A 27,497-nucleotide genomic window follows, 5' to 3' on the forward strand; every position below is an offset into this window, starting at 1 on the left:
GGTTGTACAGGTAGGGTGCCAGAGAATCAAAGTGGGAAGATGGAAAATGGTCATACTACGGGCAAAATTTCCTTATTGAGGCCAGGTTGTTCTGACGCTCAAATTAAACTGTTTGCTTTACTATAACCCACAGTGAGTAGCTGTTGTGGGGATAAACCACAAGAGTGAAGTTTTTGATTGGCAAATTTAGACCAGGCAATGCAACTCGCTTTGGAAACAATTCCTATTAATGTATAAATGTGTTGCGCTCAGATACAACTTGAAGTCCCTTCTGTGACCAAGGCAGTGCCCATGTGTACTGTCAGGATTGTGGGCATTCCTGCAGATAATGCTGGGAATTGTAGTTCTGCGGGAGGTAAACTACGTCTCCCATCATTCTTTGGAGGAAGCCATATGCTTCAAATGTACAGCATGTACATTAAACACACATTAAATAAATGAAACCATGTTACAGCTATTAATCCTATTAAAGGTCTAAAGACAGGGGGGAAATCAGCCAAACACTGTCCAGCTGCTGTGGCTCACTGGTTTTAAGTTGTGATAATGGCTCTGAAATTGCTCATGGATTCTGGGTGATGGTTGAACACATGCCTTGCATGCAGAAGGTCCCCTGATTCAATCCCCACCATCTCCAGTTAAAAGTTGGAAGCCAAAAACTTCAATAAAATGTGCAACGGCTCATTAACCTCTCAGGTGCTCAAAGGCTAGCAGGAAATGGATGTGCCAAAGAATAGCAAAGATGGTAAAGTGCTTTTCAAATGTACCCCTAGACCTTAAAAGGCTGGTGACCACTGTAATAATTTATTGGACTTGCAAATGGAAAGCAGGTTCAGTTCAAACCCCTACAGTGCACTGCCGGCCTTGGGCAAATAACTGCCACTCAGACACCAAACCCACAAAATTGTTATGAAAATTATATTTTGGAAGACAAATGACGCACTGAATAAATTAACTATGCAACTTGCATATGTTCTAGGAAACTATAGTGAAATCCTAGCTGTCACATGCATTAGTCACACGTGACAATGTAATAATAATACTGATCTTTTTTATAGAGGCAGGGGTCTTGTGGCCCTCCAGATGTTCAGGGATGATGGGAGTCATAGTCCAACAATATCTGGAGGACCACAGGTTCCCCACCCCAGCACAGTGCTTCCAAGGGCTCAAAGCATTTCACATGCATGTTCTAGTTGTACTTCTTACAACAACCCGGTAAGGGAAGGCAGTATAAAAATCTTCCCTATCACAGGGACTGAGAAATAATAACTTGCTTAAGGTCACCTAGGGAGTGCATGACAGAGTCAACATTTGAACTCGAGGCTTCCAGATTCATAACTCAAGTCTCTTTGCCATGATGCTATCCCAGTTCACAAGTGCAACCCGCTGCTCCCTACACAAGCCTTTTCTGTTTAAGAGGAGATACAGTTAGCAGTTAATGGACTAATGTGAGAGCCAACAGCATTCTGGGGGAAGGGTTATATTGGAAAAGGAGATGGTGATTGTTGACTGGCAGAGTTAGAAACTCCTGAGTTGATTTTAAGAGTGGAAGCACTTCATACACTATACCTGATCCTTCAAATTATGGCCACTTGGAAGTGCTCTAAGAATATTAAGGAAATAAGGCCTCAACAATTAGGAATGAGGTGGCATCAGAGGGCACGTTACCCAAATCTACATCCAACGTGCCACCAGCCCTGGTGAAGCAAGCACACATTCACTGGCTATTGAAAAGCATTTCCCTAACTAGAATAATTTGCAGTCTCCAAAACACCTCAGAAATACTTAGTCTTCAAATGCAAAGTCTCATTGCTGCCCAAAACTTACAAAGCTGTTTACTGGTTTTACGTATTCACACTGTGCCTTTGGGCCTGTCAAGAGTGGCTTATCTTGGCAATAGGAGTTGTGACATAAAAGCTATGAGGAAGAATACAGTTGGCAAATACTTTATTTCCCTCTCTCTGAACTTCATCTCTCTGAGGTGACCATTTTCACATTTCTCTTCCACACTCAAGTAGCACACGCTCAAGGCTGCTTTTCTAGCAAGCTTTTATTACATGTGTGTATATGTAGGAGTGGGAGTTAGATGGATCCGTCTGTGTGCAAGTCCCCCCCCCCCAATACAAAAGTTTTCCTTTCATGGAAAGGAGGAACATTGACCATTAAAAAAACAGAGAGGCTGCAACAAGTAACTTACAGCTGAACAAATATTGACAGCTGGTTTCCATATCTTCAGCAGATTAAAAGGCCCTTTTCTTTAATCGCATACCGCAGCTAAGCTAAACATGAAACAGAACCTCAAGATTAAAATCAATACATATATATATCAGAACTCATAAGTTTACATGAACCAAAAGGAGGCTGCACAGCCATCATAGTGGCTGAAGAGGTTTCAAGACAAGGGGAATGAAACACTTAGCCCTGGTTCTCATGTTATCTTTTCAGCAGATGGAAGGAAAAAAGGGGGGGTACAATCCCCTCAGAAGGTAAGAAGGGACCCATCTGTGATCCTGCCCAGTTTAGGCACTTTCCATTCTATTGTTTCATGTTGGGCTCTCCCCATTTGAAATAATCAGTGGGCCTTAATGAGGGGAGTTAAACTATGATGCAGTGGAATATGAAAGGGCTTAAATTTGGCAGCTGGCTTCCCATGAGAACTGGTCCTCACACCCTGAACACAATTTGGGTACTCCTTCATTTCCATCTCATCTATTTCAAGGAATCAAGACAAGATATGTGAAAGTCTGCTGTTCCCTCCCCCATTTTTGCTCACTACAAATAAATATGATGATACAAACAGAAATACAAAGTAGAGAGAGAATCTATGAACATCTTAAGCAGTGGGCAATGAACAAATGGACTAATTCAAGGGATTGGCACCAATTCATATGTGAACTATGGAAAGTTAACTTCTTTTTTTAAAGCAATAAAGCCTGCAGTAATTTCTCAATACAGTACCAACAATAAGTATTGCTGGTCTAAAAATGCCTGCAGGGTGACTAATTGGCTCATGGGGGTCAGGAGATGTCAAACCAGAAGGTGGTGACAGAGGCCACAAACTCTACAGGAGAGCAGCTTCCATTCATTCCCATCAGGCTCCTGCAAGGGAACTTCTTACTGGGAAGTGTCCAGGATTTGAAACTGATTTCACACCTCTCGAAGAGGAAGCGCCCAGGAGAGTAGAAACTGCTATAGCAGCTGCCTTTCCATCTCTTCACTGCCCTCCCTATTCCTGATCGTTAAATGTGTGCAAAAGGATCAACAGCACCAAATTGGGATCTCTCTAATCTTTCTAGCCCTATAATTTTGTGGAAACTTTCTTTTTTAACCTTTAGTTTTGTTTGCTGACAACAGCTGGTCCAGAAAGAGGCATTCCACAGAATTGGGTTGGAAAATCCAATGGGCTCTTGCCAAACAGAAGGCAGTTAGGTTAATGCACATTGTCTTAATCGCATCCCGATTCTAACATTTGACAGAATGTAATGCTACCCTGAAGCACGCAAAAGTGAGCCTAGAAATATTCAACACATGAGAATGAAAGAAAAGCCTTGCCATCTAGTCCAGCAGTCAGTTCTCTCAGATGCCTGTGGGAATCCTGCAATGAGGTTAAGTGTAGCAGAGCTCTTCCCACTTGTGATTGCCTCTGACTACTGGTTTCTGGGATAGTGCCTCCAACAGTGGAGGTAGGTACCTACCATCATGGCAAGTAGCTGCCTCATCCCCCTTTAAAGCCATGCAAGTTGGTGGCCAGCCCTAGTTGAACACAACTGTGTGCGCTTCCTTGGGTCTTCTCTAAATTTCCCAACATCCGGCTTCATTGGAATGGGCCGGGTTCTCGTTACTGAGACAGGGAGAACGACGTCTCACACTCCACTTTTTCCACACCACGCAAAATTGTACCCCCCCCCTTGAGGAGGTCTTCATTACTCAGCACTTATTAGCACTCCATCAAATGGGCCAACTATTTCTTTCCTTTCATACAAAACCATCCAAAGTTTAAGCTGACCTATGTCTCATTGTCTGTGACCTGCATATGAACATGGACCTGCATGGGAACTTCAACCATGCCTGTACAATTCTGGGAAATTCCTGTCCCTACAGAACTTACTGATCAATGACCTCTATGCCATTTCCACAAATCGTGTGACATCTTGCCTCCATTTTTCACACTGTTGTTTGTGGCACAATTCAGCACCCTGTGAGCAATACTGTACCAATGCTACTTGTCCCCAAGAATGATGCATAGTGAGCTAACCAGGCAGTTTTCAAGAAATGGTTGCAAAAGAAATAAGGAAAGGCATAGTCTGGAAGTGACATTACACCCTCCAAAAGATTTATTGGTGATATAAATATGTCCGATGGATATGAGTAAATATACATGTTTGGGCAAAGAGCATTGACCTTGATCTAGCAAAGCTGCTATGGTCATTTACTAGATGAAGGCATAAGAGGTTTTTTTATTCAAACGTGTTGGGCAAATTTACATTCTGAGGTAGTGCTTTGAGACTTTGCCTCTCCTCTGGGTCTGCCCCTCTTTCTGAAAGAAACAGTTGGAGGGGCACGTGTCACAGATATGTTTCAGATATGATATCTGACTGTTTCCAATACTGATACTTGACAAGTGGCATGTCTGGGAGAGGAAAACTGCATTTAACAGAAGGCAAGATTCTGCTCCAAATGGCAGTAGAGGCTTGAGTATGGCAGACAGTTGATGGAGACACATTTTAGGAAAACAACATCCCTAAGGATTATACATACAGAAGCTGTGTGAAGAAAAAGTGGTGAAAATTGGACCAGAGTTTGGAAAACAGGAGGCAAATATTTCCGGGTCCTGAGAATATGTTCAGTTTTTTGCCCACTTCTGGTCTTCATTTTTTCTTTTCAGTAAGAAAATTGTTCCTGAACAATTATTCTGAAGCGTTCCTCAGTTATCCAGTCTGGAATCATAGCATTTTAAATGCTATGCAGTTTGATCAGATCTGCTGGATCAAACAACAATGACAAACCAGAGAGGGCAACAATAAGGAAAGGATCCCACACGATGAGGTAAAATCAGTATCCATTTCTCATCAGAACAGCAGTCACTCCTTTTTTTCTTTTTCTTTTGTTGTAGGTGACCTTTGGCAAGATGGTCCGAAAGCTTCTCCAGTGTGTCTACACCACAAATTCCTCTGGGAGCTGATCTTCCCCCAAGAGATCCAGAGACAGGCAGTTCATGGACCTCTTCCCATAGAGGGCAGACTTGGTTTTGCAGTCGGCTGTTGAATAAACACATCCATAGCTGGCCAGCTTATCCTCTAAGGCGCAACCAAACGTATAGCTGTGTGAGGTATCTGAAGATAATGTGGCACTTAGTGGAGGATGAAGACACTTGTGAAGGCGGATGTCATCTAGACTATGGCTGTGCTGGTCCGGGCACTTCATAGCTTTGGGCTGTGCAAGCTGCCAGTTTAAGACAAGCATATATTAAAGCAAACAACTTTAAAACAAACAAGCAAGACAAAAGAAAAAGATTGCATTCGTGCAAGCTCCCATCTCGTCTCAAATTGTTAACATTCCTCTCATTCTCTTTAAGGAAAATTGTCTTAATGAAGAAGCTGTGAAGCATTATGGAATTGTGAAGTCATTCAACTATTAACGCGTAGATTCTGAGCTTCAGAACACAGTGTCCCCCTGGCATGTACAATGAACTGAGTGTTGGAAGGGAAGAGTTTGGCTGAAACAACGGTGCTTGTCTAGGTTGGAAAAAGGAGGGGAGAGCCAAGAGGGGTGTTGCTTCTTATAGTTAAAAGGTTTGATCATGGTAAGCAGAAGATTAATTTGTCTTCCTTTTAGAATCACTACGGTATATTTTGATTGGTCCTTCAATGTCATAGGAAGGAAGGAAGGAAGGAAGGAAGGAAGGAAGGAAGGAAGGAGGGAAGGAAAATAAGCCACATGGAAGTGGTATAGGAGAAAGAACTCCAAAACTTATGAAGAACTTCAATTTCTGACAAGTTCTTATCCCTGAGGATGTACTGAAATAGAAAGGCAATAGGAAGTGCCTTCCTGGGTCAGATGAAAGATCCCTCTTATCCAGCACTCTGTTATTTTCAGTGGTCAGCCAGAGGAGCAAGGAGCCATTGTGGTGTTTTGATTATAGACAGTTGGACTAGGATGGCTGAGGAGATATGAGTTCAAATCCCCACTCAGCTCTGAGACTCACAGGTTGACCTTTGGCCACTCATTCTCTCTCATTATAACCTACCTCACAGGATGTGAGGAGAAATGGGTTGGGGGGGGGCATTTAAGCTGCCCCGTAAGAGGGGAAAGTGGGCGATATCTGGTATTCAGAGATAGGAAGCCTCTGAGTATAGAAGTTCCCTTTAGCTATTAAGGCTAGTTGTGCTTATGTTTTTCGACATAAGCACACAATAGAATCCCTGTTAACCAAATTTTGGAAATTTCCTGAATGTTATATGTATGAAATGGGTGTGCATACTCTGATTTAGTGCTTTGGGAAACAGCCCATTTTAGACCAAGGGGACTTCTAGGCTGCCCAAGACAGCTTCTTTTCTCTCCCTCGCCCTCTCAGAAAAATCAAAGAACAGCAATAACTTTCCCTCATTTTTGACAGAAGTGGATAAAATTACGTACCTAAAATGGTATGTATGAAGGGGCATGGTATGAAAAAAGGGTGACTGCTACCATCAGCACAATGTATATTCAATTATACAGGAAGCAACGTGCTTCCCTGAACATTTTTTTTAAAGCAGTCCTTGGACCACCTTGTAACTTTTATTTAATTTCCAATGGTTTATGCAGATATTTAAAGGATTTTCTGGAATTATCCTAAAAAATCTGCACAGTAACAGCCTAGGGAAGTCTTTAATCTGTCCCCATGCACAAATGTGATGGACTTGGGACAGATGCATTTGTTGCTACTCTTTTTTCCATAGCTGGTCTTTCTGCCTCCCTTCTGTGTGGACACATGTGAGTGTGCGTATCTATTAAAGATACAACGCTTCATGCATTTAACTGAGGGCTCTGTGCCACAATAATTTTCTTAGTCTTTACAGGTGTCACCACACATTTCTTTGTTTCTACTACAACAGACTAGCATGACTACCAGTCTGGAATTTGCTTACAAGTCAAAGGTAGGGAACCTGTGGCTCTCCAAATGTTGGCACTCCAACCCTGCCAGAACAAGCAATAGTCAGGAAAAGGAATGGGGAAGAGTTTCTATCCTGTTAAAGGCAAATCTATCAAATTCACACTTTCTGAAACAACAGGAGAACCAAAGCACAGCCATCCTCCCAAAATTCATACTTGTCTGAATTTTGCAATGTTTACAAAAAATGTATATATTCATGGGGAATGTGCATAAATCTAGTGTATTATTGAAAACAGCATACAAAATGCAGCATGTTTGTTAGAGAAATTTGCACTAAAATGTTGGTGAGTTTTCATGGGCACGTTTAAGACTCAGCTTGCAATGTATACCAGCTTCATCCTACACTCTGAATTCAGTGGGTTATATTTCCAAGTAAATGCTTTTAGTCTGCAGCCCTTAATCACATGCTTAGCTCTCCTACTGAAATAAGAGAGACTTAAAAGTGCATAACTCCGGCTGGGTTGTGCCCACTAGTTAATCAGAATCAGCCCTGCAGGCTGTCTCAGTTTTAGACGTATAAACCATCTTGTTGAGCACCCTGGATTATGGCGAAGTCTACTGAATTCAAGCTAGGCTTCCTTTGGTGCTGTTGACAGAGTGAGTCTGATTTTACTTTCAGATCTTTGCTGTTACGCTGTGCTGGCGAACGAAACGTTAGATACATTCTTAGCGGAGCAATTTGTGCACTAACCACAGACCGAGAATAAACAGCGGTCCCACAATGCTGAAGTCTACAGTCAAGGGATCTTTCCCCCCTTTCCTGATGACAGCAACCACATTTGGAACATAGAAACATTAACATTAAAATGTAAAGATCGAAGTATTCTTTACGGACCAGAATGTGATTGCTTAAGAAACAGCATCTGATTACACCACTAGAAACAAAATCCATGAGCTAAACCCAAGCTTGTGCATTCTTTATTTTGAGTTGGATCCAGTTTCCCAAGTGGTTGATGCTATCTTTTAGGCTTAGAAATAGATGCTTCAAAAGAAAATGTCCTGGGAATTTAAACCCAGAACTCATCCTAATGTGGCATATGATATTTGCCAAATTTCTTATTACAGCGTGTAAATGAGACAAGAGTTTGGTATGGCTCATAGCAGCATATCAACCTGCCTTATACTTTCTAGCTCATTGATTCATCCAGCTCATTATTGCCTATATTGATGGACAGCTGCTGTCCTTCTACCAGGAGATGCGGTGGGTTGAAGGTGGAACCTTGCAGCTGCTCTGCCACTGAGCTACACCCTTTCCACACCAGCCAACTTCTTACCTGGCAAAGCGATTCCTCACTCTGGCCTCTGACCTTTATTAACGTGACTTGCACTACTGAAAGATGGTTCGGATTTGTGTCTGTTGTGGGGGTGGGGAGAGAGAGAGACAAAATCAAAATGATAAGATTCAAACTGAAAACAAAAATGTGGATCAAAGCTTGTAGAGATACTGGTCATGTTCACGTGGTCATATCTCAGCTTATTAAGCCATGATATATGCACAAGTATTTTGTCCACGCATGCCATGCCTCATTGCTCCTTCCCTGGATATGAGCTGCAATTAAACCAGGGAGGCTTTAATTAGCCATAGTTTTCCATTTCATCTGAATTGGGAAAATACAGCTGTCAGTTTCTGAAAAAGCCAGGATATCAAACCATGGTTTGAAGTGAGTTTAATGCCCTGGCTTGTTCCTGGTTGCCATCATTTTCTATGGCATAAAACCATAAATTATGATTGACTAAAGATTTCCTGGTTTAAACGTGCCTAGTGGCAAAGGGGGTCTGTAAGTGAATGAAAGGATTGTCCGAGCTGGCTCTGTATATTGAGAAATGTAATATGGCAGAAGCATCAGAAGGAGAATCCTCAGGTCGCAAATTCCTTGAATTTGAAAGGCATTAATAGTGGGTATCTGCTGCTTCTCTCTTTCTTCTGCAAAATATTCCTTACTCCTGGCTTATATTAAGATTCTGTATATAACACCAGGCAATAGAGTGTTAAATTCACCAGTTACTGCACCCAGTCCTATCCATGGCCAACAGTTGAAATTGTCCACCTTTTGTACCAGCAGATGTTAACAGATTATTCAAATTATTTTCTTAAGCAGGTTGGGGAGAGAGCAACAAGATGCAAGTTTAAGGATTACAATTCTATATATGACAGTAGGTTCTCACTTCCAGAGATGCTTGGTTCAAGAAAGTTCCTAGCTCATTGTTACAAAAAAAAAGTCATCATGGGGACATGTATATTTAGCTAAAGCTTCACACAGGAAATTGGGAATTCCAGCGCTTGAAGGAACTCTGCTTATTTCACAATTCTTTGTGGCTTTCAGTCTCCACATTTTTGTGTCCCTGTGACCTTTTTAAATGATGATACCCTGAAATACTTTCCCATGTCCCACACACCCCTTCACTCCACAAACAGGTTTCTTCAAATTTAGTAAAAGAAATCGTCACACTGGAATATTTTATGCAAGTCAGAAACTTAAAACACTGTGAGACAGGATGCAACACTGACAAATTTCAAAGAGTTGTGCAAATATCAGCTCACCCTGGCAGCAAACACCATCTTTTGCAAGTGAATCTACAGGTTTTCCATGTATGACATCCTCTAACTGAGGCTCATCCACAGGCACCTCTTCCGACTCGTCCACTGTCAATTCAACTTCTGGAAATTACGAGAGAAGGTGGCACAGTGATATATCTTTCTCTAAAGTCACCTGCTCGCCCATTCATCCTACCCACCACTGCTCTTAATTTTGTTCCCACAGAAAAGAAATACCTGCTGGCCATTCCTTCCAAGCCTTACCATCATCCTGAGAGTCCTCTTCAGCTCTCTCTTTGCCACCACTATCAATGCCAGAGCTTCCATAGCTGATGTTTGAGCTGCAGGACTTCTCCTTCCGATGAACCCGATCCATCCCAAAGGGCTCATCCACCGACATCTCCACTGAAATCCGATGCCTTGAGTCGGCCTCAATGCCCGACGTGTGAGAGCTGCCATGGCTGTCGGTCGACTGTCGAGACAGACGGTTGTTCTTCTCACTTCCTCTGCTGCTTCCACTGCCGTGCGAATGCTTGTCGGATGGGTCAAGGTCCATCTCCAATGTGTCGCTGATGTAGGATTCCCGATATCGTTTCTTCTCTGCAACAAGTGAGATGGGTGGGGGAAAAAGTTTGGAAAAAGAGAAACTTAAATCTCTTGCCACCTGTGCTGGCCTGATCACATGACGACACTGCATACAAATAGCGATACATGTATTTAATAATTATTATAGTGGAAGGAAGCACTTCACTGGTCAGACTAGCACATGTGGTGGAAGGCTCAACACCACCAGAGTCTGTGCATGGAGCAAGTGCTCTTGGGAGCAGCACTCACAATCTATCCAGCAACCATCACTCTTACCCAGAAGTGAAGCAAAAGGAAGGGCCATGGAGACAAAATGGCTATAGTGGTTTCTCATTCATTAATCTACCCATTCATTACATTTCCATGTGGCCTGATTATAATAAAACTTTCAAACCTCCAGCTCTGTCCATTTTCCATTTTTAATTGACACACCTCATTGGTGGTTAAGAGGATTTTTAATATTTGTTTTTGAATTCTGAAATCATACGTTTTATGACTTTTAAAAATCTTGCTGAAATTTGGAATGATACAAGCTAGCTAAATATTTTTTTTAAATTGTCATGCTTAAGGAACTGGAAGGGTCCCAGGTGCCTTCAAAAATAGTGGGTTAAGTTTTTCTAGAACAACTGAGGTTAGAATGCAAGGGAGACTGGAGCCACGTTCTCCTTGCACGGTGGATTGTAGCAAACAAGCCATGCCTTTGAAGGGTGGCATGACATCAGTGCCAGGTTTTTGTGAACCCTACAGACCGCATACATGACCTCCTCTTCCCCACCACAGCTGTCTCTGTCTTGAGCAAGCAGGCCACCAGTCAGCAAACAGTTGCCAGCCATTCCTCCTCCTCAACTCTCATCTGCCCACACATCACCTCTGGGCCAAAGAGTTGGCAATCAGCCCCTTGGTGCTGGTGAGTGGCAGCAATCAAGAGGCCTTCAGTGCTGGACCTCATGCAAAGTGTGGGCCTTGGAAGGTGTCCGGTCATGGCAGCCACTGACGTTGGCCCTGCCTGCCTCACACCTTTTGAACTCAACACAACTTTCTGACCTTGCAAATATCTTTAAGCTTTTGTGAAAACCAATGTCTTTGCATCTGCCCTGTGTTTGCCAGAGGCCTTGGCCCTTCTCAAATGCAAACCCTCACCCTCACTTACCTTCTGCATCTTCCAGCATCTGGATCTGCTTAAGGATGGGTTGGATGTTAAGAAACACACGGTGGCTGTTGCTGAGCAGCTGCAGCAAATGCCGAGACCGGAAAGGGCACCCTGTGTAGTAAACTAGCTTCCGGGCTGAAGGCAAACCATCAGGCTGGATTACAAACTTCTTCCCCTAAATTACAGAGAGGGGAAAAGGAAAGTGCTCTTGGTAAACAGGATTGCACGTTTTATTATCTCTTTATATAAAAAACCCCAAACCCTATTATGCATTTGTCAGCTCTGAGCCTTTAAGAAATCATGCGATTCAAACTGCAAGTAATCCAAATTAACACTGTCACGTTCTGCAACACTCACCAGAAATGCTAGTTTCCCAATGTGTGACCAGGGGAAGTCATAGAGCAGCTGGCGAACATGGTTCACCTCCTACAACAATGCAAACAAATGGCAAAAAAAGGAAAGAAAACGACATTGTGAGATGCACAGGAACAATAATCAGACTTGTAAAGTCTAGGACACAGGAAGAAGTTGGAAGTGCTGGCAGAGGAACTGTGTGTGTGAGAGAAAAAGAGAGTGGGGTGTTAATGCCAGATTTAAAATCTTTCAACTTCTTACCTGATAGATGTGCATCCCTTTAAGAGTCAGGCCCAAAATGATGGTTGGGCGATCCTCCTTCTTGTCCTGGGAAGACACAAAGGTGCAAGGTGAAAAGACAGACTTTGCTTTGGTGATAGTCAAGGAGGCTAGGAGGCTACCAGAACAGGACTGTAGCCTGGACTACTCCTGAAACCGATGCTGCACATATACAAGCTGTGACCAGGATCACTTGTATAAACTACACCTGTTTCTTGCATGAGATGGATCTTCCCACCCTCATGCATGCCTTTAGGCAGACCACTGAAACACCCTATGATCTATTTGCAGGTCACACTAAGCCAAACCATGTCCAAGTGTAGGGATTTGAAGGCCCAGAACCACCACCCTGCCCCAGGGGAAAATGAAAACATTTTCCCTCCTGCTTTTTCTCTGCCCAATTTTTCTGTTTTTTCCCTGGGCCTTCACACCTATGAGCAAGAGTACAAATCCAGTTCCAGACTTCTCTTTCCCCCAGCTACGTGGCCTACAGAAACCTATGCATTTGCAAAGCGGTTGCTGTGGACATACATCTGAAGAGCCCTTGGTTAGCCACACTTGCCCTACTACACAGAAATGGATGCTGATATAATAATAATAATAATAATAATAATAATAATAATAATAATATAAAGTGGAAACGAAAAATAAAATTCCTATCAGCATATGAAAAAACAAAACCACACACACACTCTCACACCAGTATTTCAAGTCAGACGGGAATTCAAGTATTAAAGTGACTATTTCAGATCTTCGGCATCCCTAGGCACAAAGCGTGTCAGATCTTGCCCCATATAACCCTTCCAGCTTGTACTTGCGCAGTCTCAATCAGCAAACAGCTTAGACTGGAAGAAATTGCAGGAGTGGGTAATTCTTATAAGTGGTAGGCACAAGCAGGGCTTTCCTTTTTCATATTTTCATATTCATTTATTTGCTTTTCTGATAACCTTCCACATCAACAAAGCATGAACCAAAACGATGCAACAAAGAAAAAGCTTTCCTTTCAAAGAATCGACCAAAAATCAGGAAAAATTCCTTGACTTACTATCATGGTTCCTTTTAACCCCTCTTTTCCTCATGTTTTCTAAGTTCACCCTATTTAGTTTAGTTTAGAACCTGCTAAGTTACCAAACTCTTTTATTTCTTCCAAAACTGCTGGTACACTGTCTAGTGGGTTTTTCAACGTCAAAACAACATCATCCGCATAAGCTTTTAACTTATACTTTTGTTGGTCCACTTTTATACCCCTTATTTTGTCATTATTCCTTATCTTTTGTGTCAGTACCTCCAAAATCAAAATAAGCAGCATTGGGGACAACGGACACCCTTGCCTGGTTGCTTTCATAACTTTGCATCCTTCAGAGATAATGTTATTTACAATCATATTTGCTTGTTGTTCAGTATATATAGCTTCTATAGCCTTTAAGGATGTTTTCCCCAAATCCATTTTCCTCAGAACTCTTTTCATAGATAGCCAAGATACATTGTCAAACGCTTTCTCCTCATCCAGAAATATCAGTGCTGACAAGCAGGGCTTTCCTATTGTCTGCTACAAAAAGGGAATGACCTTGTACACTCAAAAATCATCATATTCCACAGAGGGCAATGGAAAGCCCTGAACATAGTGAGCTATAGTCTGCTGTCTGCAATCCTACTGGAATGACTCTAAGTTTTGAAGAATCATTTGCACTTATGTGAAGGCCTTTGCTGTAATATTATGCATACTATTGTGAGCTGGGTCAGGGTTGATGGTGGGGGGAATACAGGCTTTGTCTGAGTCAGGTGGAGACATCCCTGGATTGGGTCTGGCCACTCAGTGTGATCTGAAGGTGCCACAGGGTGGAGCATCAGGTGGGAGAAAGGGGCAAACTTCTGGTGTGAAGGGTGGATGGGAAGAAGCTGCAGAGGGTCTACCTGGCAAGCACCTTCCTCCCAACCATTATTTCCATTTGTTTGCTTGCTTGATTTAGAAAAGAACTCAAAAAGGCTGTCTGCATTTCAAACGCAGCATTTCAATGCTTGAAGCAAGAATTGGCCCAGCTTCACCTTCTGCAGTCTGTAGAAGTGGACAGGCACATCTTCCAGCAAGCAGGACTCCTTGACGTACTTCAGAATGGCTTCCCTCGTAGACAGGCCTCGCTGTTCCCGGTGCATCTCTGGAGCATGCTTCAGGATATAGTCACTCCCTCGCCTTGCAATAATCTGCCATGGGGGAAGGAAAGAGACAACGTCAGCAGCTTCCTCAGTCTCTCTTCAATAGGTCTGCAAGACCAGGTGGCTGAGATCCATGGCATGGTTCGTGAGACTCAGGCGAGGGTACTCCCCCCGCCCCACATCAGAAGCTCATTGAATGGTGCATCATTTAAATATTCTTAAAAAGAAGAATCCTGCTATAAGCCACTAAGTGTGTACTAGAAAATTTCTCAGTGTGTTCCTCTTTAATTACAAGGCAACAACAAAGGGGGGGGGGAGATCCTACTAATACTTGTGACAATTGTATTTGTAACCTAAGAACATAAGAATAGGCTGGTGGATCGGGCCAAAGGGCCATCTCCTTCAGCATCCTGTTCCCTCAGTGGCCATGGAAACCTGCAAGCAAGACCCAAGGACAAAAGCACTTCCCCCTCCTGTGGTTTCAAGCAACTGGTATTCAAAGGCAGTACTGTCTCCAACCGTTGAGGCAAAGCATAGCCTTCATGGCTGGTAGCTATTAATAGTCTTGTTCTCCATGATTTTGAATAATTGTATTTTAAAGCTTTCCAAGTTAGTGGCCATCACTGCCTTCTGTGGGAGCAAGTTCCATAGTTTAACTATGCCCTTTTAAGTATGCTGCTCAGCTAGGTTTACAAGATTCAATGCAGAACAGGGGAATTTCAGCTGTTGCAAATTTTCCTACTAAAGGGTAAAGAGGAAGACACTGTCATTCCTCTGTTTCGCCATCCAAGTGGTGCTAATCATTCCAAATCACTAGAGAAATAATCACTAGAGAAATAGTTTTCACAGGGAATCTCTTCGGGTCAATATTGCAATATGCACCTGAAGTTAATAGCTCAAATTAGGACAGAGTATCCATGTCTTTAATTGTGATGGGAAGCTCCTTCTTTCACAGTGCTACAGTGAGATAAGAAACTGCACTTCCATGCAAAACTTTTAGAAGACATCTGAAGGCAGCCCTGGAAGTTTTTTATGTTTGACATTTCATTATGTTTTTATATGTGCTGGAATCCACCCAGAGTGGCTGGGGAAACCCAGCCAGATGGGTGGGGTATAAATAATAAAATCACTGTTGTTGTTGTTGTTGTTGTTGTTGTTGTTGTTGGTACACCAGTAGCATTCCAAGGCAAGCAGTAGGCAACCCTTCTGAGCAAAGTGACCAGAGAAGATCAAAATAGTATAGCAATAGGAAAAACGCAGTGACTTTCTCTTGCTTAGAAGAAGAAAAAACAACAGGAGGGGTGAACAGGGGGCCCCACCAGGTGGCAGTGTTGAGAAAGGTTTGAAAAAGCAGCAAGTGACTGTAGTGGATGTCAGAGCTGATACCTGCTACAGTCACCGGGAGACTTCTCACCATGCAAATTCTGTGTGCAAGACTGATCGCTTGCCCAAGCAGGAGAAATTCCTTCCAGGCTTCATCTAAACTGTGTGTAATAAGAGCTCATTGCAGTTTAGGTTGTATATCTTATTTCTCCCTTTCCTGAATATCACTCAACACTTAAGAGGCACTAAAACCCAGTCTTTACAAGGGAACAGTAAGCCCTCGAAGGGGATGTTCTTGCCTGAATGTCTTCTATTCCCTTAATTACAGGGAGGCTCCCTCAGGTTGCCGTACCACGGTCTCCCTTTGTCAGACTTCACATGACTTTAATTATCCTGCTGCCACGAAGCCTGATCTTTCTTAACTCCTCTCTGCCTCATCAGCCAGGTGCCATGGGTCTCATGAGCAGACTCCAAAAACAAGGCTGCCTGCCTGCCAGCTCTTGCCAACATCCTTATCTCGCTACCGTCCACAATGCAGCAATCTTGAGCCGTGGAACTGAACCAGAAGCATTTCATACATTATCTCGCTGCAGTGCCCCGGGGACAGGGAGAGACACATCCTACCGGGTGCCAGGTTCCATCTCTGGCAGCCAATTCTATCAACATGTTTACTTGCATATGTGAGCTAGTGTGGACTTGGGTGCTGCGAGGTCACAAGCTTGCAGGGTTAAAGAAAAGATCCAAGACCCTTTTCCGCCTACAAAACAACCCATGCCATACTCCTCACAGAATGGCAATTCCAAGAGTGATGCAAGTTTTGGCTGGGACTTTCTATGCCAAACAGAGAGCTTGCCAGTGTGTGGAGTCTCAACTTGCCCGACCTCTTAAAAGTTGCCTCTCTGATGCACACTCACTTCAGCTCTTCTTGTGGAGGGTGGGGAGGGAAAGCAATATTCATTGATTCCCCCTGCAGTCTGAAAATCTGCTCCAGAGGATTGGGCAGTCCCTTGGAACAACAGTGATAACCTGAGTGCTGCGGATTGCAAGGGGTGTTGATGCAAACTGCTCCCTCCAACGGCAGCCTCTAATGATCTCAACTGAATGGGGTTTTCATTCACAGTGCTCAGGACGATGGGTTGTACCTAATGCAGAGCCAGGCAAATTCTCACTGTGGCCCCCTCTCTGAAGGCAGTAGCTTTCTGAAGATTATTGGGATGGGTAAAGTGCAATGAGATGGGGTTTCCTGCTTATGCAAGTTGCCTCTACCTGATTTCCCCCCTCCCACTTTACATCCCAGACTGTTCCTGGGGGTCTCCTAACCCCCAGGGGCGGCAGTGGTAAGTAGGGGGTAAGGATGAATATCTTTACATTCATGCTTCACTGGATATAACCCCACATATTAAGAAAGAGCATGAGTAAGTAATAGGGTGAATTCAGATAACCCACTAAGCCTTTCATGCAGAGTCAGGTACAGGAGGAATTGGGGGGGGGGGGGGGGAGAGAGCTTAAAAAAGAAAAGCTTCTTTACGTTTCGTTCAACTTGAAACTCCTTAGTGATTTTGCTTCCCTCTCATAATGCAAGACTTACCCACTGTGGGAAGTAAGTCTGAGGTTCAAAGTAGTTTCCTCGGTGGAAGTTCTCCTGGAAGTCCCCCACGTCAACCTGCAGGCCATAAGCAGCCAGCAAGAAGTAGACTTCTTCTTTGTCAGTGCACCGGGACCTCAACACTTGCTCCCGGAGATGGCAGTAGTAGTAATGGCGTGCTACCTTGTCACTGCAGGATAAGGAACAGCATTGGGTTAGAAAACAACAAGAACAGAAGCAGGTAAAGGAAGCACTTACCAGAGAATTATCATTCTGATAGAAAAGACTATATGTGAGGGACATTATTTTTGTCACCATCAATCATTATGTGATGTTCTAGAGGCCCCTTTCAGGCTGAGTAGGATTTGTTAGGAGTTAAGTCTTTTGCTCTCAGGTCTGACCCTACCATTAGGCAGAGTGGGGAGGCTGCCTCAGGCGGCTGGTTTTGGGGGTCCTAAAAGGCTCGTTATTGTACATTGACTGCCAGGGGTGTTTTGGAGAGCCACTTGTGGGATTTTACTTGATGTTATTTATTAAATGATTTATAAGCCACCTGTCAGGGCACAATTGTCCTCTTAGGGCATAGCACAAAACTCCGTAAGACATAAAACGCAGTATGCATCATAACGTTTTCTGTTGAAAGGGCTGTCAGAATAACTTGCATGCCCACAGAATACTTTAACTTCAGCAGGGCAGAGCATTTGTTGTTCTGCCTCAGGCAGCAAAATGTCTTGAGTCAGCCCTGCTCCCTCCGAAGCACAAAATGGGGTGCTTTTAATGAAGGGAGGCAGAAATATTCATCTTGTGCTGACTAAGGTTTGAATGACATGTTGACAGGTGTGTTATAAAGGAGGACAAAGAGACTATCACAAAACCAAGCTGCTTTTCCAGGATTGTAGCCTGGATATATACTTTGAGGAGGGCTCATAATTACATGGTTTTTGTTTTAATTTAGAAGTTTTAAAAAACAGCGAAAGGAAGGCTGTGGAAATAAAGAGTTCAGTGATCCAGGATCAATGAATGAACAAGTAATACAGTTCTGCCTAAGATCTGATGGTCTCCCAAACCTGTGTGGAAAAGATATTAGCTATCACACACAATTTCAGAGAAGTGGATCAACTGATATTATACCAAAACCCTTTTCTAAGAGCTACTATAGAGTGGCAGTAAGCAGAAAGAGTACAAAAAGAGAAACATGTATAATTCTCAAAGAATTGGGCAACTTTACCTTATAACCCGTCCATTTTCAACATAGTACTGTACTCTGAAGAAAGCAACCAAAGGAGGGCTGAACTTCTCTGTTGCCTTCAAAAGAAAGATGGTAGGGAAAGGAGGGATTACATGATGTCCTTAAGCACATGTACACACAACACTAAAACATGCTTTAGCTTTACATGTGCGAGCCTCTGCTAATCCAGACAGGGCCTAAGGCTTGGACATCCCCTGTTCCAACTCATAGCACAGCAACTTCAAGGAAAGCACAACTTAAGTCACTCCAAAAGAAGACAGTGGAGAACTCCAAATCATTTTCCCATGTACTTGCAAAAAAACCAGTAGATCTAGCTGAAAGGATCTGTACCGATCACTGCAATGCATCCCTAATTATTATTATTATTGTATAATAATATTTTGCATAATCATGGAAAGAGTATGGCTGTGACTACCATGAAGGGACCTTGCACAACTGAGCCACAGACTTCCTCCTTGATTTATAAACTACTACTACTACTACAACTACTACTACTACTATTACTAATTATTTATACCCCACTCATCTGGCTGGGTTTTCCCAGCCACTCTGGGTGGCTCTCAAAAAAATATTAAAAACATGATAAAACATCAAACATTAAAAACTTCCCTAAATAGGGCTGCCTTCAGATGTCTTCTAAAAGTCAGATAGTTGCTTATTTCCTTGACATCTGCTGGGAGGGCGTTCCACAGGGCGGGCACCACTACTGAGAAGGCCCTCTACCTGGTTCCCTGTAACCTCACTTCTTGCAGGGAGGGAACCGCCAGAAGGCCCTCAGAGCTGGACCTGAGTGTCTGGGCTGAACAATGGGGGTGGAGGCGCTCCTTCAGGTATACTGGGCCGAGGCTATTTAGGGCTTTAAAGGTCAGCACCAACACTTTGAATTGTGCTCGGAAATGTACTGAGAGCCAATGTAGGTCTTTCAGGACTGGTGTTATATGGTCTCGGTGGCCACTCCCAGTCACCAGTCTAGCTGCCGCATTCTGGATTAGTTGTAGTTTCTGGGTCACCTTCAAAGGTAGCCCCACGTAGAGTGGATTGCAGTAGTCCAAGGCATGCTTACCCAAGACCAAGCCCCACTGAACACCGTTGGATGTCCTTCTGAGTACATGTGCATTTCACTGTGCTATCAGAATCTCAGATCTCAAAATACATTTGAAAGCAGGCAAAAAAAAATGGTTTGGGCAACAAAACCAACATTGGGCTAAAAAATGTCCAGTAGTTTCAGCTTCCCACAGGAGGAGCCTCACCACACAACCATGTCAAGAATTCAGTGTCAGGAATTTACACTGGCAGGACTCACTTTGCTTGCTTCTTTCTTCCACTCCTTTGGGAAATATTTGCAAAGCTTCTGCTCCAGGTCAATGAATACATATTCATTGTCTGAAAAGGAGACAGGAGAACTGATAGTAAATAGAAGGCTTCAGGGACAAACTGTGACATTTTCAACAGTGTGACACACACTTCTAATGTTAGTAATTATATATAGGCATAAAATTAAATACGCAATTAAATCATTTAAATTTGAAACCTGTTCTTTCTTTTAAAAGAATTTTCCCACTTACCAAATCTTGGAAATCATATCGACTGGGCAAAAATTAGAGGAGCTACTTTATCCAGGCCTCTGCTGCCTGAATACATGTAACCTCTGCTATGTGGCAGAGAGAAATAAGGATTGTTCCTACATGGGGCCTCTTTACTCCCGGGGTGTAGGGTTTGGGGCACAGAGCGGCAATTTCTCAAGGCACGCTTCATATCCTGTAGCAGCACACTAGAATTAATATCCACACTTTTTATGAATGAAACATTTGGGAATCACTGCTCTAAACTATATGGCTAGCTGAGTTTAGTGGTGCCGTGCTCCTGCTGTTAAGAGAACATAGATGGGGTCAACATATAGTTAAGCTCACAGTTATAATTCTGATTTTTTAAAATTAAAAAACAGCAAGTAAAGACAAGGCTATAATTGAAGAGTACATTCTGAAAAGGATCTAAAATGTCAGGCAAACTCTCTATATAAACACAAAATACCACACACCCCTCTCCAAAAAGTGCTAGTTTTGTGTCATGAGCTTCTGTAGGCAAGAGCTTATGGCAGGGTTGGGAAGCCTTATGGTTGGGGTCAAAGGCAGCCCTCTAGACCTCTCTGTCTGGCCCTTGAGACTTCCCCCAGGGCATGCCCCTCCTCAAGCCAGACCCAAGATGGAAAAACGTGTGTGTGTGTGTGTGTGATTTTTGTGTGGTTAAATGTACAAGAGTAAAAATAACATTCATTGCTCCTCCCACTTTTCCCTCTGGCCCTGGCCACTAATGGAATGTGGCCCCTGTAAGGTTGTCCATGAGGAAATGTGGCCCTAGACTGGAAAAGGTTTCCCACCCTAGTCTATGGCTTCCAACACATGAAGGTGCCGACAAGTACATGTTCTGCATAGGGGAAAGGGGAAGAGAGGCGCATGTGTATGGTGAAAGCCAGAGTATCATTTGCCTTGAGGCAATCCTAACTCACTAGAAGAGACCACACATTTGATGTTCTCTATCAACAAACCTCCCCTCTCCCCAAGAAAACTCCCAAGAAATTAATAGTGTGATGTTCTGGCGCCAGCTGAAACCTTATTTATTTGCCCAGGCTTTTATTTAATGATGGCTGTGTTTTTCTGCTGGCTATGTGGTTTCCCCCCCTGCCCATTTTGTCTTAATGTATATTATGTATTGGGTTTAAATATAATGCCGTTCAGGATTGCTTTGGCAATGAAGAGCGAGGAAAAATGGTTTTGAATAACTAAATAAAATAAAAAGTCACACCGACAGCAGGCTGAGAGTAGTAGCGGTTACAGATATTCTATGACCATATGGAAAAGCAAATTTATTCATATGTTTGCATAAAATTTGATGATCAATATTATTTGGGAAGGGGGTGGAAGCAAGGGAAGGTAGCGATCAGGAAAGCAGGATATCAAATTGTGGCATAAATTAATAACATAGACACACATAAGCCAAACTGAATATAGTTTTATTTTTTCCAAGCCAAATTCCTGGTGTAGAGATTAACCAAAGGAGATGTTGATATGTATTATATGGCAAATCAGTATGGCTCACAGTCTTCCAGCTGTTCACTAGAATACGCCAAGCCACACTGATATATGGCCAAGGCAAAGGGCTAAACCAGACTTAAATAACGTGTATGCTTTTAAAAATGCAAATAGCATTAGCTGGTGGGGTGAAGCGGCTGGCTCACACCTCATGAGGAAATTTTTTTTTTGTCTGAAGTCAGAATTTGCATTGGGAGGAAAATCTCACATGGACCCCCTTATGGGGAATTTCACCCCAGCTTCAGGAAAAGAATTTTACCTCAGGACCAAAGCAGGGAGAAGAAGGGATTAAGCCCTCCTTCTAAGCCACTGTGATTGCAATAATAAAAATGCTATTTGCATTAAAAACACACACAAAAAACCCACCCTACAGTTCAATGCAAATATCCACAGGCACCAAGAATGAGCTACTGCTTCAGTCTAGTCTGAGGGACCTTACTCATGAGTAGAGCCAGCCCTGAGGACCGGGTACACATTCTCTTCCTCAGCAGCACTAGGCGCTGGGCTTCCCTTTGTGAAGAATGAGCACAAATCCCCCTCACATGCTTCACAACTTTGCGCATGAGCCTGTAGTGGCATTTGCAAAGTGTTATAGACTATTTGTACCCTGAAAAGCACACCACTTTATTATTGTTTCGGCACCATTTCTGGGAAAGGGGACATAGAAACCAAGAATTATTTGTATATGGGGGTGGGGGGTGGCAAACGTACATGACTTGCTAAGCTGCTTTAGGATTTTATCAACAGTGCGTGATCTCCCTGCCTCCCTCAGCCAAGAAACAGTCCTTCTTTCTTTCTACCTCCTCTCTCCTCAGAAGCAGCCTGCAGTTGTGGCCGTCCTCCCATCATGTGCAGGAATGCAGCAATACATTCCGACTCTAATGAGGTTAATATTGTCAAAATGCCAACCTGCAGTGTAATCCTTAAGCTACAAAAACAAAAAGTCCTTCCCACCCCCTCCAGCTTTCTCACATAAAAGCAGAGGGTCCGGTCTGTGTCTCCCCCCCCCCCCCCCAGTTAAGTGGATTAAAGGTTAAGTTTACAGAGCCTTGTCATGTGTCCCAAGTTGCCTCTTTTTTAAAAAAAGTGTGTTCCTTTGATTACATGAAATTTGGGAACAATTTCAAGCTGATTACAGCGGAGGTGTTTGCGTGGGGTGGGGGGAGGACTTGGATAGGCACACAAATTGGCCAGTTTAAGTGTCGCTCGCAAAACATGCCAACGCAAAGGCCAAGTTTCACTGGTGCCAAGGCTCAGCCCCCAAACACTCATGTTCATACTCAGTCTCAACGGCTCAACTCTGGAATCAAAAGCAGTAACAAGAGTGTTTTTGAGAATGTACAGAGCGCATTTTCTGCTCCACTGAATAAGCACGCAGCACGCATCTGACATTGGGGAGAAAGGCTGATAACAGCATAGGATCGCCAGGTTGACTTGAGTACTGACATTACGTATTTCAGGTTGCAATCCTATACGCACCTGGGAGAAAGTCCCGTTGAAATCAATGGTACTTACTACTGAGTGAATGTTTGTGTATGACGTGCCTTTGCAGGTGTACCCATAAACATTCAGGATCACTGCTTGCGAGCTGTTTGCTGGATTTCTGTAGGATGCCATGACATATAAGGGAGCCTTTGTGCCCTAAAGTGTATGCATATGCAAATGAGGACCACGGAAGACAGCAGGCGGTGGCAGGTCCAGTGGGCTGGATCCCAATTCTGCCTTCTACGTGTTCATTCCTACTTGGAATGATCACCAGCACAGGATTTGTGAATGCAAATTATGTCATCCAATTCGTGGTAATTATCTTGATTACAAAGATAGGGGCTGGATTTCATTTCTGCTTGCCAGATGGAATGATTTCCCTTCTCCTCCCCCTGCATGCTGTTCTAGGGGTTCTCCTGACACCCCAGAGCCCATCTGGGATGGGGTTCAGGGGCCTCTGCAGAGGAGGAGAGGAGAGGAAAGCCCCATTGATCTAATGGGACTTGTGGCTCTTGTCTCCTGTTAGTGAAAACTATTTAGCTAAATGTGGCTCACGGAGTCATACTCAGAGAAGACCCATTAATTAACCCAATTAGTCACATTCAATAGGTCTACTCTGAGTAGGATTAGCCATGAATACCACCCAAGGCCACTAAATATGGGTGCAATATGCGTTTTCTTCAGTAAAAAGACAAGGAACCTGTGGTCCTCCAGATGTTAGGCTGCAACTCCCATCAGCCTTGACCATGCTGACTGGAGTTGATGGACTGGAGATCCCAGCAACATCTGGAAGGTCACAGGGTCACCACCTCTGATAGAAAAAGGCGGCTGAATTTTATTTCATCTTGAAAACTGTGAACGTGCATCAGTCCATGCATTGCTGCTGCTATCACTTCACGCAGTACATTTTAGGGGTAAACTAAGCTTTAAGGCAGGTTTGCCTCTGTCTAATGAGTGAAATGGCCCTAAGCAAAGGTGGATAGTGAAAACATCCTTTGTGTAAGGAGTGGTTGTTGATTCAGAGCAACACCTGTAAATCTCCAAACGTGCTTATCCCCAATTGTGCAACACCTGGGAGAGCAGCATTAGCATATTAAGGCAACCTTGTAGGGAGGACTGGGAAACCAAGACCAGTTTCTCCTCTCCCATTAGATCCTGGCGAGCATCAATACAGTCAATGTTTGTTTTATCTAATAGGTTTTCCAAGTTCTGAGAGATTCCACTTGTGAGTCATATTATATACAGTACTGGTATCAAAGTGACCTGGATTATTGAAAAGAATGCTTTGGCCTACTGGTATGCTTCTTCAGCCTTCTCTGTAGAATAATTTAATCACGTTCAAACTCCTCCAAATGTCAGTAAAAACAACATTCCTCACAAATTATGGCTTTGAAAGCCACTGAATACATCCAGTCCCAGACATTCTAGATATATTCTTTCACCATACAACCAATATTTTAGAATTCTATCTAATGGAGAGGGAGAGAGATAGAAAGAGAGAGAGAGAGAGAAAGAAAGAAAGAAAGAAAGAAAGAAAGAAAGAAAGAAAGAAAGAAAAGAATAGCTCTGGGGCGGGTGGGCTAAGACTAAATTTAAAAGCTCAAACCCCTCCTTTTTCTAATAGACATGCTCACAGGCCAATGATCGAAGGGCTTTGACACGATGCTCCTGACTAGCGACCACACTACACTGAACGTCTCAGACGTACATCCAATCCCATGTTTACTTCTGAAACAATTTCTCTCCGTGCTTACTTTTTACAACACTGATGCCAAAGAAGTGAGGATCTTTAATTCTCAGTGCGTCACAAACTTGCTCGAAGAGTTCCTGTCCAGTGGCTTTTACCTACAAAGGAAAAGATAATGGTAAATAGTTTACCATTTGAACAAGATAGGATAGTTTCCCCTTGCCTAAGAAAACTTAACAGGTATTTGGACAATAAAAAACCTGAAGGAGCAAAGTCCGTGCCTGAGCAAACCTTCGTAGTGAGGGAATTTGCGCTGCCTCATGGCTCCATGCTCCATTGCATCATTGCATCTGACAGCGTGAACCAAACATACTGCCATAAAGCACATCCACAGCTGGATGGAAACAATTAAGATTGCTCTAGAATCCAATCTCTATTGCTAACATGTATATTGCTTCACAGTCAGTGAACTTAAGCCAGCTTAATGCTGTGTTAGATAGAGAGTGGCCAGTATTTCATAGTGATGAATTAGAGGCAATATTATTACACATGTAAAACAACGCCATGTTGCATGATATCCTGTTGTGCACTGGAATCACAGGGCAATGTAGAATAGTAGATAGCATGGATGAATCTGAACACTGGAGATCAAGGTGAAAACCTGCTCAGTCATATAAAATCATTGCATGGTTCCCCCCATCCCCCCATTAAGTGGATTAAAGGTTAAGTTTACAGAGCCTTGAATGTTCTTCAGCAAGTCGCAATTTGGGATTTCAGACATAACATGATGCCATGGTTTGTTTATCACAAGCTAACAACTTGCCCGGTAGCCATAAGCAACCAGGAATTCCATGCAGGCAAATGTGTAGGCTTGTGAAGGAGACACAGACCTCTCCATTTTTCCTTGGCCAGTCCGCTTGGTGTTGCCATCCAGTTGCTTATGCTAGATGCTAGTATTCTGTGTTTCCAAGCTGGCTACAGGAGAGCATTCCCATTCTCCTCTGCCACACTGGCCAGTAAAAAACAAAAGAACTACAGGCTAGTAACTTTTATGGCCTGATTTTCAAGACTGGGCTAGTACAACCAGGAGTGGGGAGCCACAGGCTCAATTGTTGTATGTGGCCCTTCCATCTTCTCTATCTGGCCCTTGTCATTCTTAATGTATTATTACTGTATTTTTACTTCCAGGAAGAGCAACTTGCAGTATTTTCTGCCTGGCGTGTCGAAATAACCTGCACAGCCTGGAGTACTCCCTCTCTTTATAAAGGTCATCATCAAGGTGACCGAGGCTGAGTCAGTCCCAAAATCAGGCCTGAACCCAGACTGGCATGGATCCATATAATCAGTCACATCCAGGAACGTCTGCGGTTGTTCTGTCACAGATGCTGAAAGAACCACTTTCAAGAACAAAATGAAATAGGTATGTGGCACTGAGGGAGCACGGGAGAGGAAATTCAGAGATTGGTTTCATCATTTGAGACCCTGTTGCAGATCTCTCAACACCATGAGGCACGCTTGGCAGTGGCAAAAGGGGTGTGGTGGGGTGTCTGTAGTGGCACTCACATTGTGCCAGGCAAGCTGGATCAGGCCCCCTCACTGTACTGTTTCTGATGGCCACAAATACATTGCTGTTTAAAAAGGGCTTTGGCTTAACATCCCCCCATTCTGGCATTCAATTCTGATGACTCTTTTATAGTTGTTATTGTTTCCTTCATTTTCATGCTGATATTTTGATTTAAAATTTGGTTGAATTGTGTAATGTTTTATATTTTATATTATTGTTGGCTGCCTCGATATACAGTGGTACCTCGGGTTAAGTACTTAATTCATTCCGGAGGTCCGTTCTTAACCTGAAACTGTTCTTAACCTGAAGCACCACTTTAGCTAATGGGGCTTCCTGCTGCTGCTGCGCTGCCGCCGCGCGATTCCTGTTCTCATCCTGAAGCAAAGTTCTTAACCCGAGGTACTATTTCTGGGTTAGCGGAGTCTGTAACCTGAAGCATATGTAACTTGAAGTGTATGTAACCTGAAGCGTATGTAACCCGAGATACCACTGTATGGGATATATACCTTTTAAAGAATTAAAGAATTCTTTGAAAACATTTTAAAGCAGTCGCATGCTTGTGCAAGGAGGAAGGGGGTGTGGGGAAGCATATTGGTTTGAAAAATGCCGAGAGATGCATGGTTACTTGGATCTAAAGTCCACTGCATAAAGTCAAGTGACAGAATTTCAATTTGGTAGAATACAGTCCCACAAAACCTCCTGCAGCGTTAGGAAAGAGAATGGGAATATCACACAAAGTCCCTTGCTTATCAAGATGTGGATCTATTCATGAGCTTCTTGCATCCTAGTCAGTTAATCTCCCTTCCAGGAATTCTGCAAGTATTAATATGGATCTTCACACACTCTGAAATGCAAAGTGTGATGCAAGTCCCACTTCCTTATTCCTGGAGTAGAGGCAGAACTAAGAAAGAACACAACTCTGGCCTCAACAAGCCTCTGAAAGAAGCACTTTCTATGTGCTGGGATGCACTGCAAAGCCTTCTTGGTCCTGCATGCTGACCCTTCCTAGTTTTTATGGACAAATAAACCATGCACAAAGTAGAGCCTTTTCTGTACAGCTGGAACTTGCCAGAACTCAGTTCTGGCACCTCTCAGGTGGGTACCAATGCCATTGTAAGAGAATGAGAAAGGTGTTCATGATGAGTTCCGGCACCTCTTTTTCTAGAAAAATAGCACTGGCACAAAGTATTTTAATCCTTCTGGAGACACCAATTCTGTTCTATGGGAGGAGGGAATGAATTGGATAAAGAAAATGGTTCTATTTTAAGTAGCCTTTCAAAGGCCAAATTTAACGCTAGAAAGATGGG

General features: G+C 43.2%; 1 protein-coding gene across 1 annotated transcript in view; it reads right to left on the reverse strand.

The window, feature by feature from the left end:
• Positions 1 to 1,927: 1,927 nt before the first annotated feature.
• The window catches only part of FRMD1 (FERM domain containing 1), a 54,583-nt gene continuing 29,013 nt past the window's right edge, over positions 1,928 to 27,497 (reverse strand). The window contains exons 3-14 of the mRNA XM_081000689.1: positions 24,694 to 24,784; positions 19,669 to 19,748; positions 18,345 to 18,421; positions 17,120 to 17,306; positions 14,101 to 14,256; positions 12,037 to 12,102; positions 11,779 to 11,847; positions 11,422 to 11,596; positions 9,951 to 10,286; positions 9,693 to 9,809; positions 8,425 to 8,504; positions 1,928 to 5,439 (exon numbers count right to left, since the gene is read on the reverse strand). Of these exons, the coding sequence (XP_080856815.1) occupies positions 5,152 to 5,439; positions 8,425 to 8,504; positions 9,693 to 9,809; positions 9,951 to 10,286; positions 11,422 to 11,596; positions 11,779 to 11,847; positions 12,037 to 12,102; positions 14,101 to 14,256; positions 17,120 to 17,306; positions 18,345 to 18,421; positions 19,669 to 19,748; positions 24,694 to 24,784 (1,722 nt within the window). The 3' untranslated portion in view covers positions 1,928 to 5,151. The remainder of the gene's footprint in view (positions 5,440 to 8,424; positions 8,505 to 9,692; positions 9,810 to 9,950; positions 10,287 to 11,421; positions 11,597 to 11,778; positions 11,848 to 12,036; positions 12,103 to 14,100; positions 14,257 to 17,119; positions 17,307 to 18,344; positions 18,422 to 19,668; positions 19,749 to 24,693; positions 24,785 to 27,497) is intronic.

This window comes from Podarcis pityusensis (genome assembly GCF_964106645.2).
Source record: "Podarcis pityusensis genome assembly, chromosome: 3".
NCBI lineage: Eukaryota > Metazoa > Chordata > Lepidosauria > Squamata > Lacertidae > Podarcis > Podarcis pityusensis.